The 14,108-nt window shown below is 38.7% G+C and overlaps 1 protein-coding gene across 1 annotated transcript in view; it reads right to left on the bottom strand.

Moving 5' to 3' along the window:
- EPRS1 (glutamyl-prolyl-tRNA synthetase 1) overlaps nt 1-12,599 on the bottom strand; it is a gene marked incomplete at its 5' end in the record, with an annotated part of 40,495 nt that extends 27,896 nt beyond the window's left edge. Inside the window, 6 exons of the mRNA XM_082480240.1 lie at nt 1,217-1,311; nt 1,970-2,109; nt 3,271-3,427; nt 5,327-5,426; nt 9,887-9,971; nt 12,554-12,599. Of these exons, the coding sequence (XP_082336366.1) occupies nt 1,217-1,311; nt 1,970-2,109; nt 3,271-3,427; nt 5,327-5,426; nt 9,887-9,971; nt 12,554-12,599 (623 nt within the window). The remainder of the gene's footprint in view (nt 1-1,216; nt 1,312-1,969; nt 2,110-3,270; nt 3,428-5,326; nt 5,427-9,886; nt 9,972-12,553) is intronic.
- Between the last annotated feature and the right edge of the window lie 1,509 nt (nt 12,600-14,108).

Genomic DNA, 14,108 nt, shown 5'->3' with positions numbered 1-14,108 from the left:
CTAGACTGGAAAGAAATACATAAGTCTAACCCAGAAAACCCAACCAGGATATTTGTTGAGATACTATGCACTTATGAAAATAGATAATGGTTCTTCTACCATAAATTTCGTAGTTAACTGTTCAAAATACCTAAATCTGTAAATTAGAGTGTCACTATGGATATAAAGATAGGACTGCAATTATCTCCAGTTTTACAACCTAACTTTAACCAACTGTTGATGATACTCAGTAGTAGCTACCAGATAATCTGAACTTATCGCATTCAGAAGAGTAGAATTTTCTGAAATGGTAGTTGCTGTTTATTTTTAACATAAGCTAAAAAGCTACTGTCACTTTAAACTAAATATAAAAAAAACCAAATTCACCAAATGAAAATCACTTCCAAAAAAATTAGATACTTGTCCCTAAAGAACAGTGTTTTAAGTAAAACACCAGAATTAAGACACTAAAAGCTACTAAAGTAATGTGAGAACAATATATGTTATACACATACATAATATGTAAGTTATGATATTTGAGCAACAGTTTATACTGGACTAATAGAGTAAGAAACACTACTACAGAAGCCACATGATGCTGAACAAGCAGTTTAATGAAGAAATGCTATCATGGAAATTTTACAGCTCATCAGACAATTCTAAAAAGAAGCAGAAAATTAAAAGTTGACTGAAAATTGTATTTATTAAATTGGCTTATCAAATCTCCACTGTGTGGTCTTTAAGGAGTTTGTGTTTTGGGACTACATACAGCCTGGACCCCTGGGCCAAAGGCATCCATTACACATCCAGTGTCAAGCTTCCCAAGGGAGGCTATCTATCCCATACATCTTTCTTTTCTCAAATCTAAGCTTCCTTGAGAAGCACTGAGTCCTTTCACCCAACCAATAAAAATCGTATTTATACATCATAGCTCCTATCAGCGCTCATGCCTCCACTATCCATGGAAATGCCATCCTTCTGCTTCTCATCCCACTGCTGAGCAGCACCATGTCACCTGCTGGCAAGTAACCTCCCTATTCCAAGTTCAGGCAACAGTCCCACGAGGTAGAGAGAAGTAAACATACAGCTCTTAGGTAGCTGTGGACAAAACTGTAAATACTCTTTTGGCTTAAAAGTCTTGTCTGATAAGCTGGTTGACACCCTCACCAAAGTACACCTTTCTTTTTTTTGAAAGAAATAACACAAATAGAACATTCTCAAGGTATCTGTTTCTTACCCGCTTGCTTCAGGAGGAAACCTTACAATGACCTTTCCCATCTCTGCACCAGGAAGTTCAACAAACTTCCCAACATCTGCTTTCTTTTCTGTTGCCTTAAAAATTAACAGAGACATAATTACAGAGCTCATTATCTGTATAATCAGATATAAAACTCTAGATAATAGATTCTGCACAAAGCTCTCCTTTCAAACCAGATGACAAAAAGCTGCCATATTGGACCTCAAATTCATCTCTTCATAACTCACATTACTCGTAGTACATCAAAACAAGATTAATTCTGGACTTCTCAGTTATTCTGTCTTCAAATTTGATCCAGGACTGGAAAAATCCCACCAAGTTGTTTTTAATTTATTACATAGAAGTAAACAGTGGCTAGCCATGTTTTTATATCTTTGTGTTCTTAACCTGAATGTGATCAACAAGTTCAATCAACCAAGGGCTGCTATCTTTGCAGGTCTATCAGGATCTCAAAATCCTGTTTAGGAAAAGCAAACAATATATCTAAAGAGCAGTGCTGATTAAGAGGTGCCATTTTTACATAGTTCCATTTAAGCACTGGACCAAACCACCCATGCCTTTCTAAATACGAAAGTGACATATTTGTCTTTAAATGGTTTACAGAAATGTAATTTACTATATAACTGATTCATTTTAACTTTTAATTCTCTAATATAAAATCAAAAAACATTGCCTTATAGTGTATTCACACAAATAAAGCTACTCTCTCTAGAGGATCTGAGTAAATCTTACCATTTTAACCTTTGGTGTACCAGAAGCCCACTTGGCTCCTACTGACTGAAAAGCACGCTGTGCCTCAAGAAAGCCATACCATCGCTTTGCATGGACAGGGGCTTTGTTTTGCTGTAATTGCTCTTGCCATATGTTATTATCTGTTAGAAGACAAATCATTTTTCAAGCTATTAAATTATAAAAATAGAATGAATACCAACAGCAATTTTTAAGACTAAAAAAAATTATAATTTTAAAACACCTACTTGCACTCTCTTCTGAAAAGACATTTAGTCATGGGGACACAAGTAATTTTAAAGCAAATTAAATAAACTCCCTCCAAGCCCAAAACATACCGCATTCTTTCTTGGATTCAACAAAGCAGGAGGTGACTGGGGAACATATATTGCTCTTTGTATCACCCACCTCAAAATAATAACAACTTTTTTTAAGACAGAAATATATGATATCCCTCTAGTGTGTCTACATTTGATGTTTTCTGAGCTTTATCAGATGTGAAGCATGTATCAATACTATCCTTTATTTCTGAGAGGCTGTAATCCCACAATCTAATTTTCAAGGTACACAACTTTGCTAGAAAGATTCTGACAGGGAAAGGAGAAAAAAAAAAAAAAAGAAAGAAGTACACTCCCTTCAGATTTCTCTCAAGAGCAGCAACTTTGAAAAAAATACTGAAAGGTGTTAGCTTTTAATCTTGAATATGCATTTTACTTTCAAGAGAAATTTGGTTATACTGAATGGTAGATTGACACCTATCAACTTTAGACATACATCTAAGAGAATATAAAAAACAAACCCATAAAAACAGATCATCAAAGCTTCTTTTAATCGCCAAAGGGTATTTCACAGGGTAACATATAGCTCTTTTAAGAATTCAAACTAAACACCAAAGAAATTTCCTCTACTAAGATAATGTCATGGAAAGGTCTGTGTATATAATTTTACTCTGTATTATAAAATAATTTAAAGATTTAATCCAAAATTTTGGGCCACAGCAAATTTTCATATTTAGGCAACAGGTAATAAGACACTCTTACAGTTATCACAATAGAGGTTAAAAAAATTACCCATCTATGATTACATCCTATAAATTTCAAACATCAATTTAAAAAAAATCTAGGATTTCCCAAGCTATACTATTCCCATCACTAGCGATACACAGGTCAAAGCAGTATGCACAGTAGTATACAGCCTGGCATACAGCTAAGAGTCGCTACTAGCATCCACAAAAAAGGAAATTTGAGGACTCCTGGTACGCTCTGATTGCGAGCGAATGAAAGCGAGAACATGTATACTGGTACCTTTTAGTACAGCCCAGACACACAAGTCTGCAAGACTCAGAGAGTTTCCAACCAAGTATGTTCTTAGGGACAGACAGTGGTTGAGCTCTTGGACTGCTGAAAGAAACTGGCTGTCTGTAGATAACTTTGTAGCACTAAACTCCAGCCAATGGTCAATCTAGTTTTAAGGGACAAAAGATAGTTAAAGTTACTAAAGGAATGAGAAAGAAACATGTTAAAAAACTGAAGCAATACACAATCTATTTGACAGTTGAACAGAAAATATTGACTGAATCATTAGCATTGTATATATTGGACAATAAATCATAATATGCGCTTAAAGAATGTTTAAAACAAAATACACAAACATTTACCCAGAACCATACTAAATGATTAAATTTAATTTCTTCATTTAGGATGTATTCAAACTGCTGAAAATACTGACATTACTGAAGCTATTCCCACTAGTAAAAATAATCAGCATTTCTTAGATACTTATTTATCACATACAGTATATAATAATTGTCATTATCCTTCAACTATTTAGACACCATATTTGTGACCTATTTGATCTTCCTGGTCTAGTGCTGGATAAGTATATCATTTTCCCCTCAGTCCCTATTCTTCTCTGTCTCATCTCCTTTTAAATTTGAAGAAATCAAATCCCTCCCCAACCTCATTTCCCTCTCTCCTCTCCTGAAAAAAAGTATTCTCCCATAGAAGGAAACATATTTTGGTGCATAAACAAACAAAAAAAAACCCAATAAAAATCATGCCCTTGGTTAATAATGTAGCCTTGTCTATAAATTGAATCCCTCAGTCCTGTAAGAGACTAAATGTCTCTTCTAGTCATCTGTCCCTATTTCATGTGCAAGTGTTCTGTAAACTGCATCAGGAATCCTTCCAATATTTGAGCCAACGTGGCAGGCACAGATGTAATTACACCACCACAGAATTCAGTTCAGTCATTTGCAGTTATGGTCCAAAATATTTGCACCACAAATGCAGCTGTCACTGTACTTCTCAAAGTACAACTTTATTTTTAAAAGATGCAGAAGTGAAAAGAAGTATTTTATCAGAAATAGCAGTCTTGAAAGTGTGTTTGCAGAGATCTCAGGGCTTAACTTAAAAGCAAGGGGTTTGGTCAGAAAGTTTAAACGGCCACAAGATAACCTACAGCTTTTTAAATGCCTTACAAGCAATATACTAAGACAACACTTCCCTTAAAACCAGCTATATGGGCTGAAGAGTGATTACTACTAGCTTCAAGTAGTTGCAGAAAAGAGCTAAATCAAGTCCTTCAGTCCCTCCCCAATGTTGACAGGAAATAAATTTCAATTTATCTGTTAGTTTCAGCTACCAACTTAAAATTCAGCATATGATTATTCTGAGCTAGACTCGGGAAGAATTCCTTCTCATTTCATATCATATCTACAGTTCCTAATAATTTTTTGTAATCTGTGTAAGTAAGGAAGACCAAAAAACTTCCCTCTTTGGCACAAAAATTCTGGTGCCCTTATGGCACCCCTAGGGAAGCATTATGGAACACACGACTTTGCATGAGGGAATAGTCCATCTACATGGCGATGTCTCGCCACATTTCACTGAATGAAGTCAGGGTTTTGTCCATCATATACAGCAAAAACTAATTCAGTATTTCAATGTCATAAGGTGTTCCTTTGTGTTCCACTGAAGTGTTACAAGGTAGCAACTGATGGCAACAGACCCCAGGAAAGCGAACAGGGAAAACTGCAGACATCACCTTCCAAACTAAATTATCTTCTATTAGTGAACTGTCGGGTTATTAGTTGCTGTTGCAGGGGTGGGAAACAGCAACCTTTTCAAAGCTCAGATTTATGACTCTTCTTTATAAGAAGGAGCAAGCTTAAGAAAACAAAACCCTCGGCATCCCTCACAGTTGAAACCTCTATCTAACAATAAAATTCAGAAAAATAGACACAAGTTCCAAAAAAAATCCACCAACCAACCAACCAACAAACAACAAAACCCCCTTTGATTGCAGGCCAAAAGAGAGGAGAAAAAGAAAAATTAAGAGAGAGGCATGATTCCTTCTCACCTCAGTGTGTTCCAAAAGATTCGAACCATACAACCCAGCAGAACCAGCAACTCTAGCCAGATAACGAGCTATTGAATTCACATCAGTAAATGAAACATGCCTAAGAAAAGCAAGAGGCAAGATAAAAGTGTATTAAATTACTACCTCCAGTTCAATTTTAATTGTACACACATAGTTGAAACGTGTAAAGCAACAGCAAAATAATTTCTGGGTGAACCAACAGGTACCAGGTCACGAGAATAAAAAAAATATCTAGCAAAAGAATATATCAATCCTTGCTTTTCTATCACCAGATTAAACAGTAAGCTTCTAAACATGAAACAATTTTGTTTAGATAGACAGAAATTAAGAAAATAAAACTCTGATTATTCTTTCAAAGACTAAAACTTTCTCTCCACATCTGACAGAATGCATAAGCATAACTTGAGCTACATATTTTGCAGAATATAAGGAGCTAAATCAACACCTGTTTTTTTTTCATACAAGAAGGATGACTTTGAAGAGGATTCCTAGTGAATCTACAGAGGAATCAAGAGGTCTCCACCATGGTTTTAAGGGCTAGCATCAGAAGAAAAAACCTGTTCACTTGTTAGTCACTTTACTCAATTTACACTTCATAGAGACTATCCCCTGTTGAAGAAACTTGGCTGCCTGTATTTCTGTTTTTTACTCAGTCTTCACCAGATAAAAGACTCATTTGAATTTGTTTTTCCCGTTCTGCTGTTGAAAATTCTTGATAGATTTGGAGGCGAAAGGCTCTCCAAAGAACATACTTCTTTCTGTGTTTTAATCTCCCTCCTCTACCTTACATACAGTGTTACAAAAAACTGCATACTGTCAGAAATCTGACTTCAAATTCATCTACGATAAATGTGAACATTTTCATTAATAAAGAACTTTGGAAGAATGATGCATCACAACCATCAAGTCTCCAGATAATACCCATCTCCACAGTCCCACATAGGTATAGATTACAAAATTAGCTCTCCAATTGCTTCAAACAAGCATTGACATCAACAAAAACAGTTCCTTTAAGTGTCCTGTTCCACTCAATTTAATGGACTGAATGCTACACTTCAACTTGTCCAAACAAGGTTTTATTTCTCTTTTGCCATTGTTCTGTACTTCCTGCTACACCTACCATATCCTTTATAAAAGAATTTTTGATAGCCCTCAAAAAGCCTTGCAAAAAATCAATGAAAGTTCTGAAAAAGACTTCCTGATATATTAACAATTATAACGAGTCCCATTTTTAGTACAAATGGATCAACCAATCTCATTATGTTAACTGCACTAACGAACACAGTTCATTTGTAGTTGTTTGGGTTTTTTTTTTGCTTTTAGCTTTTCAAGCTTCTAGAATCCAGTATACAGATGATCCTTAAAATCTAACTAAAAACAAAAGCCACAGTGGCAGGCTTAACATACACAAAGTATGTTCCAATATAATTTCACACTGCTACCAGATTTTAATGAAGCTTTTTCAAACTGAGAAAAACAAAACATTTCTAATACATTTGTATCTACAGAAAGCCCGTGAAATGTGTTTTTGTTGTTTTCACTAGTTCATACTAAAACAAATATCCTTGATTGCTCAAGCAAAACTGAATAAATATATGAAATGTGACAATATTTTAAGTAAAATCACACTGGTGCTTAAAAAGTTGATTATTTTCTTTGGGGATAAAAAGATCTGCTTCCACCCAAACATAGTGCTAATTGGCCTCCTTTCTTTGAAAAAGATAGAAAACATTAAAACTGCTCTTTGCAGGTAGTGCCTAAGTCCAGGGGTAAGTAAGGCAGAATAAACAGGGACAATATAATGTTATAGGCAGAGTAAATGTCTCTTGAAAGTGACATGAAATGCCCCATAATTAAATACCAGGGCAAATATTCAAGCAGCAGAAGACAAGATGGGAGAAGAAAAAAAAAAAAAAAAACACACAAAACAAAACAAAACACAGAATCTCCAATTGAAACAAAGCATTATTTGAATTAATTTGTAAAAAGCATTGCCAAATGGTTCTGTGCAGAGGTTAGATAGAGCTGCCTAAGGGTAATACTAGTCTGAGGTATGCATGTGCTCACAACACAAAACTGAAAAGTTGTACTGCAGTTTGTTATCTGATAAGATGCAAGTATACTAAAACACTCCATAAAGCCATCAGCATTTAGCAGAGTGGTTTGTTTAGAAGCTATTACCACGTGAAGTTTTGAAATTAAGGATCCAAAAATAACCTTTGAAATAAAATTCTTAATCTCAAATTAGTGATAAACTTTTCAGCTAACTAGCTGACAGATAAGTTTCAGCTGGTTAGCTGAAAAGTTTGTCACCAGACTTTAACTGCGCTACAAAATATAACCTAGAAAAATGGCAAATAAAATGTTCTCTCTTGTTCTAGTCAAGTCATTAGGACTAATGGTTTCCTGGGGAAAAAAAAAAAAAAAAAATCAGTCTGAAATATCCCAAGTGAATTTCAAGCCATGCCAAAATAAGATAGCTTCAGCAGAACTGATGCCATGAAATCCATTTACCAAAAGCATAGTTGAGATATGAGTTCAGCTGATGCTTCTCAAGTTACAGATACACTTTTAACAGACTTTAAAATAGAGAATCAATTTTTAAAATTATTGTACAACTGACCAAGAGAAAATTAATGCAATATTGAGGTTTGAAATAACTTCTTAAACATAATCCAATGCCAGGGATGAGACAACTTGGACACAGAAAAAATTCCATCTGATGGAACCATGATTTTAGACCTTATCCACACGCAGACAAAGTAAGTGCAGAAGAAGAGCTTGTGCTTTACATTTCTGACAATTTCCATTACAGCTAAAATGAGTGGTTTTGCAACACAGTGGGAAGAAGGCATGCTATATAAAATTATTTAATAAAATAAAATATTTCAAAGTCAAGTATTTAAATTTATATTATTCCAAGATCAACCCCATGTGCCACAGGAGTTTATATGTGCATATATATCTTTTGGTATACAGATACACACACTCTGCCTAAACTGAGACAGGAAAATGAAACCAAAATCTAAGACTACTTAAGGGGAAAACTCTTATGCAGCTAAAAAATATCCAATTAACTCTCTGTTATGTATGCTGTATACCACATGTGCATAACACACACTGAAAATTATTAATGCTGTACCAATTAATACCAAGTACAATCTGCCACATTTCTTTTGCTTCAATTCACAAATCACAAATTCAATACCACCGGTATGTACAGACAACACAAAATCAGACATCACGGTAAGGAAAGAACTCATATCCGAGTTCAAGTCTAACATTTAGAACAGAAAGCAATATTTGCAACCAGTAAAAAAATCATTATGATCGAGGATTGTGAACCATCCTGTGCTTTGTTGTTTTGCAGAAATACGTACATAGTGACAAGCTCTTTCCCTAAGGTTAGAAGGCAATGCAAAGCTCATTTGGTGTTAAATTTATGAGGACCAAGTCAGGATCTCTGCAACACAACATAAAAATACTATGTTGTTTTTATAACTGATCTACAGACATGCAGAAATACTAACTTATGATGCACTGGTGCCTTTAACAGCATCTTCTACTGAAATAGCTCCCAAAATGTGAGTCTGTCAGCAAGTCCACGAACAACAGATTTTTTCTCCCTATTCTTTCAAAAAAACTTCAGTATTCAAAATGCACACTTACAATCACTAATTCCAAACTCATCACAGTGTTAATATACTTTAAGTTAGGACCACAATGGTTATTGGTCAAAATACACTCCTTACTGCAGATACTAGACATCAGAGATTTCCACTGTTATGTCAGTGGTACTTAAGATATCAGAATAGCTCCTCTTGATTTATCCAGGTATCTTAGCTAATACGGAATCTAAGATGACAATGCAGCTTCTCAAAACTAACACCATTACTCCTGCATTTCTGATAGGCATATGATCTTACTCAGATCATAAAAACCACCTTCCTGCCCCAAACTTCAAAGTATTTATTCCAATAGCAGAGTATTTTTAGGACAGACAATAGAGTTTCTACAAAAATGTTCAAGATTCTTTCTACAGGCTATAGATGGATACACTGGATAGCATGGCACAGTTAATTAGCACTTTTCTGAGATAACATTGTGCCTTCAATTATATGCAGCAGTGAGCCCAAAATAATGCCATATAAACCTTTAAAATTCATTCTACCCCACATCCACAAGTCCAAGGACTCTTGTATACCAATCTTGCCTAATATAAAACGACCTTGCTTTTGATAATGCATGGCAGCTCAAAAAGGCAAATACCTAATCAATAAAGTAACTAGTGCAGCATAGGCAACTAGAGATAAGTGCATTCAAATAAGAATACCAGAGCTCTTTCCAGAAAGATCAAGTTTAGACTATATTCTACATATGAATGTTTTGTCCGTGTTACAGAGACATCAGTAATGCAGTGATGAATAAAATTGTATTCTTCTCTTCCTCCTACCTGAAAAGGTTACTGTCAATGTTACAACCATGTGATTTTTAGAACTGCTGACCTAAAGCTAGAAGGAGAGATGCAAAGTCACTTACTCGGACACACGGAGGATGGTTTCTTTGCCTTCCTCCACTGAAATTTCAACATCATTCTTCACATGCTCCACCGTCAGCAGAGCTCCTTTAAAAAACAAGAGAAAAAGACACTGAACTTTCTTCCAGAAAAGATATCTTTCAGAGTAGCAACAAAACAGTTACATTTCTTATCAAATAGGACCAAGTGACTGAACTGCCTCCTTCAAGAAAGATTGCCCAGGGAAGAAATCAATGTTCAGTCTCATATGCAAGAGGCTTCTTATTCTTGGCAATCCTTACAGCTTCAAATTTATAATGTCCAGCATACAGTAACCTCCTGTGAGCTCTGAAAGTGTTGGCAGCAATACATTTTGCTTCCTAAGGGTATTGTAAAAATCAGTCCTGTCCCCCAATATACATAGAGAATGTAATCAAATTGCTTTTAATTATTGAACAGTATAGTAACTTACTCCATCTCAGCCCTGACATACACATTAAAGGAGATCAATTACTGAATATACCAGTACTTTCTGAACAAGGATGAGACTATTTTTAACCCGATTTAATGTTTATGAAAAGATTAGCCCTTCAAAACCAAGAAACTCTATCCATGTAAGAGCGCAGGAAGCTTATATAGGGTTTTCAGAGTAAGTAGTTCACCAGTGACAGTAAAGGACGGCCTCTAGAAAGAAAAGAATTATTGACGTTTTTAAGCTACATCATCAACTGGAAGACAGCTCTGCCCATATTCGAAGTGGCTTGATGCAAACCTACTCTGATCTCAATGCTCTATAGCACGACACAGCAGCTCAAACAAAGCACTGAGCTAACTTGGCTGTATTTCTGGATTGGCTCAGGTCCAGATTCAGCCTGCTGAGTATAAGCAGAGGAGCTTGTGTTCTTTTACTTTGCTCAGAAGCACATACAAAGACAGCAAGCGTTTGCATAGGCAAATACTACTTCAATGAAACCAGCCAAAGGACTATACTCTAGGTCTTGAAAGACATCTAACCTGTTACCGTCTTCATAGTGTGCTGTGCATTTTATCCTCCCTAGAACAACGCACAGACTGCCTAAGGCAGATGATGTTATAAGCTATTAATACACTGGCCTAAATACAAAGCACAGGAGCTAGGAACTCCCTAGCTCTCACCTCTGCTCAGCTGCAAACCTTTCTTGTAGCATTAAGCTTTTACCAATGCTAAGTCAAGGTTCTTCTTCCCATCCCTCAGTTATCCATCTGTGAAAGTCAGGATGACATGCCTTATGCAATATGTTTGTAAGGCATGTAAGTATTTTAATAACGTGCATGGAAACGCTTTGAAAATGACAAGTATTATCTACACCAAGCTATGTAATTAATACTAATTACATGAAAAGCTACTACACTTTTCCCAGTGCGCAGCCATGATGAATAATACAAAGTAGGAATGAGTAGGATGAGTGTGCTTGTCTTCTTGATACAAATGTTTATCAAAGTGTTTCATATGTAATATGTAATATTTCTGACATAATTATGCAAACTCCTGAATTAAATCTCTAGTGCCAATCAGCAGCTATCTAAAGAAAAGAATCCTCCAAAGCCCCTAAACCCATGTTAATCATAGCTCATATTGCATCATATCTTTTCTAGCAAATCGGTATAAACAGGTATCAGAAGAAATGTTATTTAAAACTTGTATATTATTATACCTTAAATCAGTAGTCATGCAAGTTTTATTCAACTCTGAAACACATATGGAAATAAGAGCATAAAAAAGAAATCAATAAACTAAGATGAAGAATGGGAAGAAAGTGTATTTTGAATAGTTGTAACAAAACGGAAAAATGGTATGGAATACATATAAAAGGCTGTTTCCATATGGCAGAAAGTGTAACGAAGGAGATTCTCCCATTTTTAAAGGCAATATAACATCAAAGGACAGCGAGCAACCGAAAAAGCAGGATTTTGCAGTGCAACTTTGAACCAGCTCCCCAGACAAGCCGAATTTTAGCAGCAGATTAGAAGTGGCAACGAAAGACAGCAGCAGTTAGACAGGGCTCACAAACAAGCAACCCGAATTAGGGCTGCCTCGAAAATTTAACCTCAACTTGCTAAATCACTCGAGGGGTCCACGCACGACTCAGTTTCTCCAGCCTAAGTTACATTAAGTGCCGGCGGCGGCTGCCCAAACAGCTCCCCGAAAGCAACCTGCTCGCCACCAGCCGCCCCGAGGGCGGCAGGACCAGCCCTGCCCGATCCCCGCAGACCGGGGCCGGGTTCCCGGGCCGGCGCCTCCTCAGCACCTCAAGCACCAGTGGGAACCGGCGAGGGGACAGTCCCTGGCGGCGACACGTCCCGCCGTCCCCCCCCCCCCCCCACGCCCCAGCGCCGGCCTGCCCGCCGAGGACCGGCCCTACCGCCTCCCTCAGCGACAAGGGGGTTCGCCCCGCGCCCCGGGGACCCGCCGGCCGCCTCAGCCCCGGCCTACAGCAGAGCCGGGCTGCGGAGAGAAGGACGGGCGCGGGCCTCCCCTCACGCCTCGCCCGTCCCCGCGCGCGAGGACAGCCGGCATGATGCAACGCGGCGGCCACGCGCCACGCGCGCACGGCCCGGCGGGCAGCGAGGGGGACAGCGCCCTGCCGGGGTCCTCCCTCCCATCCCCCAGGGGAGAGAGCAGGGTAAAGCAAAGTCCGACCCACGCTTACCGAGCGGGGGGCTCCCCGCGCTGACGGTGAGGCTCAGCGCCGCCATCCCCGCCGTCACCGCGCCGGAACCAAAGGAGAGGGCGTGGCAAGACGCGCGGCGGCGCCAGCTCGGCAAGGCCTAAGCTCGGCAAGCCCCGCCCCTGACCCCGCCCGCCGCCGCCGCGGGGGCGGGGCCGCGTTCGCCACTTCCGGCGGGAGGTGCTCATTAGGCGGTTCGTGAGGTGAAGGGTGGGTTAGTCTATTGGTCTCGTTGCTCCTGGTCAGTTTCTGTAGAGGCGGTAGTGGTCTGGCCGGGCTCGCTGCTTAGTAGCTGCGGCCTTAAGTCCGCCAGGAGGCGGCGGTGAGGTTGGAGCCGGGCGGGAGGTGGCTAACGGGCCGTGCGCGGGGCTTTCCCGGCCGGTGGGGCGCCCGCCCGCGGTAGGTGAAGCGCTGAGGTAAACGGCCCTGGAGGGGGGCTCGGTAGGGGCTGGGGCCTGTGTGGAGGCTGCCCTGCCTCTCAGCGTGCCGGAGCTGAGCTTCTCACAGCAGCTCTGGCCGTTAGGCGGGGCCTTCCTGAGAGCAGTGGAGGAGTTAACTTTAAAAACTCTTGAGCTTTGTGTCTGGCAACAGCCGCAGAAATAGCTTCCATTCCTTTTCTATATATAATGATACAAACAAATCAAACAGCGCAACATATAGCGAGACACTTGAGTAAAGTGGCTTAACCCGTCTTGTTTTTGTAGAGTGTTACTTGCTATGCTCCCCCACACGTGGGTCAAACTAGTCTTGGAATGAATTACAAAAATACCGTGTCAGCAGTTTTTCACAGGAGACACTCAAGTTCACATTGTTGCAAGGACAATGCAGTGTGATTGTACTTGCCTTTTTTTTTCCTCCACTCTATTTTATAGATGGTACTATAGCACCTAATGTGCTAGGACAGAAATTATCAAATGCTTGATTGGTGGACCAGTGCTGATTTGTGCAGAGGGTGTAGTGGCATAGCCAGAGCATGACTGCACCTTGCATGCTGGCTTTTATCCTTGATTCTGATGCAATTTATTTCGAATTTCCTAAATATTCTCCTGTGTTAGCAGTTTTACAGTTTCTGTAAGCATGGAAAGTGGTTCCATAGATAAGTGTCTTTACACATCAGGTAGAAAGAAACTGGTGCGTGCCATGTGTGTTCTACTCCCATTGAGGTAACTGTAAATGAGCAGAGATAAATTACAGCAGTATTGGTAGGGGCTTATGCTGAGGAAATTTTCAAGCATATAGCAAGTTTCAGATGAAAATAAAGACATAGAGACATAGATGAAGATTACCAACAGTGAGTTCTGTACTTGACTTTGTATTTTAATGATTACATGGAAAGATATTAAGGCAGGCTTTGTGTTGTCCAACTCATTCTATGTTTTATCTCACTGTGTTTTGCAAATTCATATGCAGATTTTGATGTGAATACTAAAGCATGCATATCCAAGAATCCTGCACAAGGTGAGAATTATATATAATTGAGAGTGAAATTAGATTAATCTTGTACTTGCTATGTGGTTCAAACTTCAGTCACAATCAA

The sequence above is a fragment of the Vanellus vanellus genome (assembly GCF_965231255.1).
Source record: "Vanellus vanellus genome assembly, chromosome: 3".
Classification (NCBI taxonomy): Eukaryota; Metazoa; Chordata; class Aves; order Charadriiformes; family Charadriidae; genus Vanellus; species Vanellus vanellus.
The sequence above is the reverse complement of the archived record's forward strand: the minus strand, read 5'-3'. Positions and strand labels throughout refer to the sequence as shown.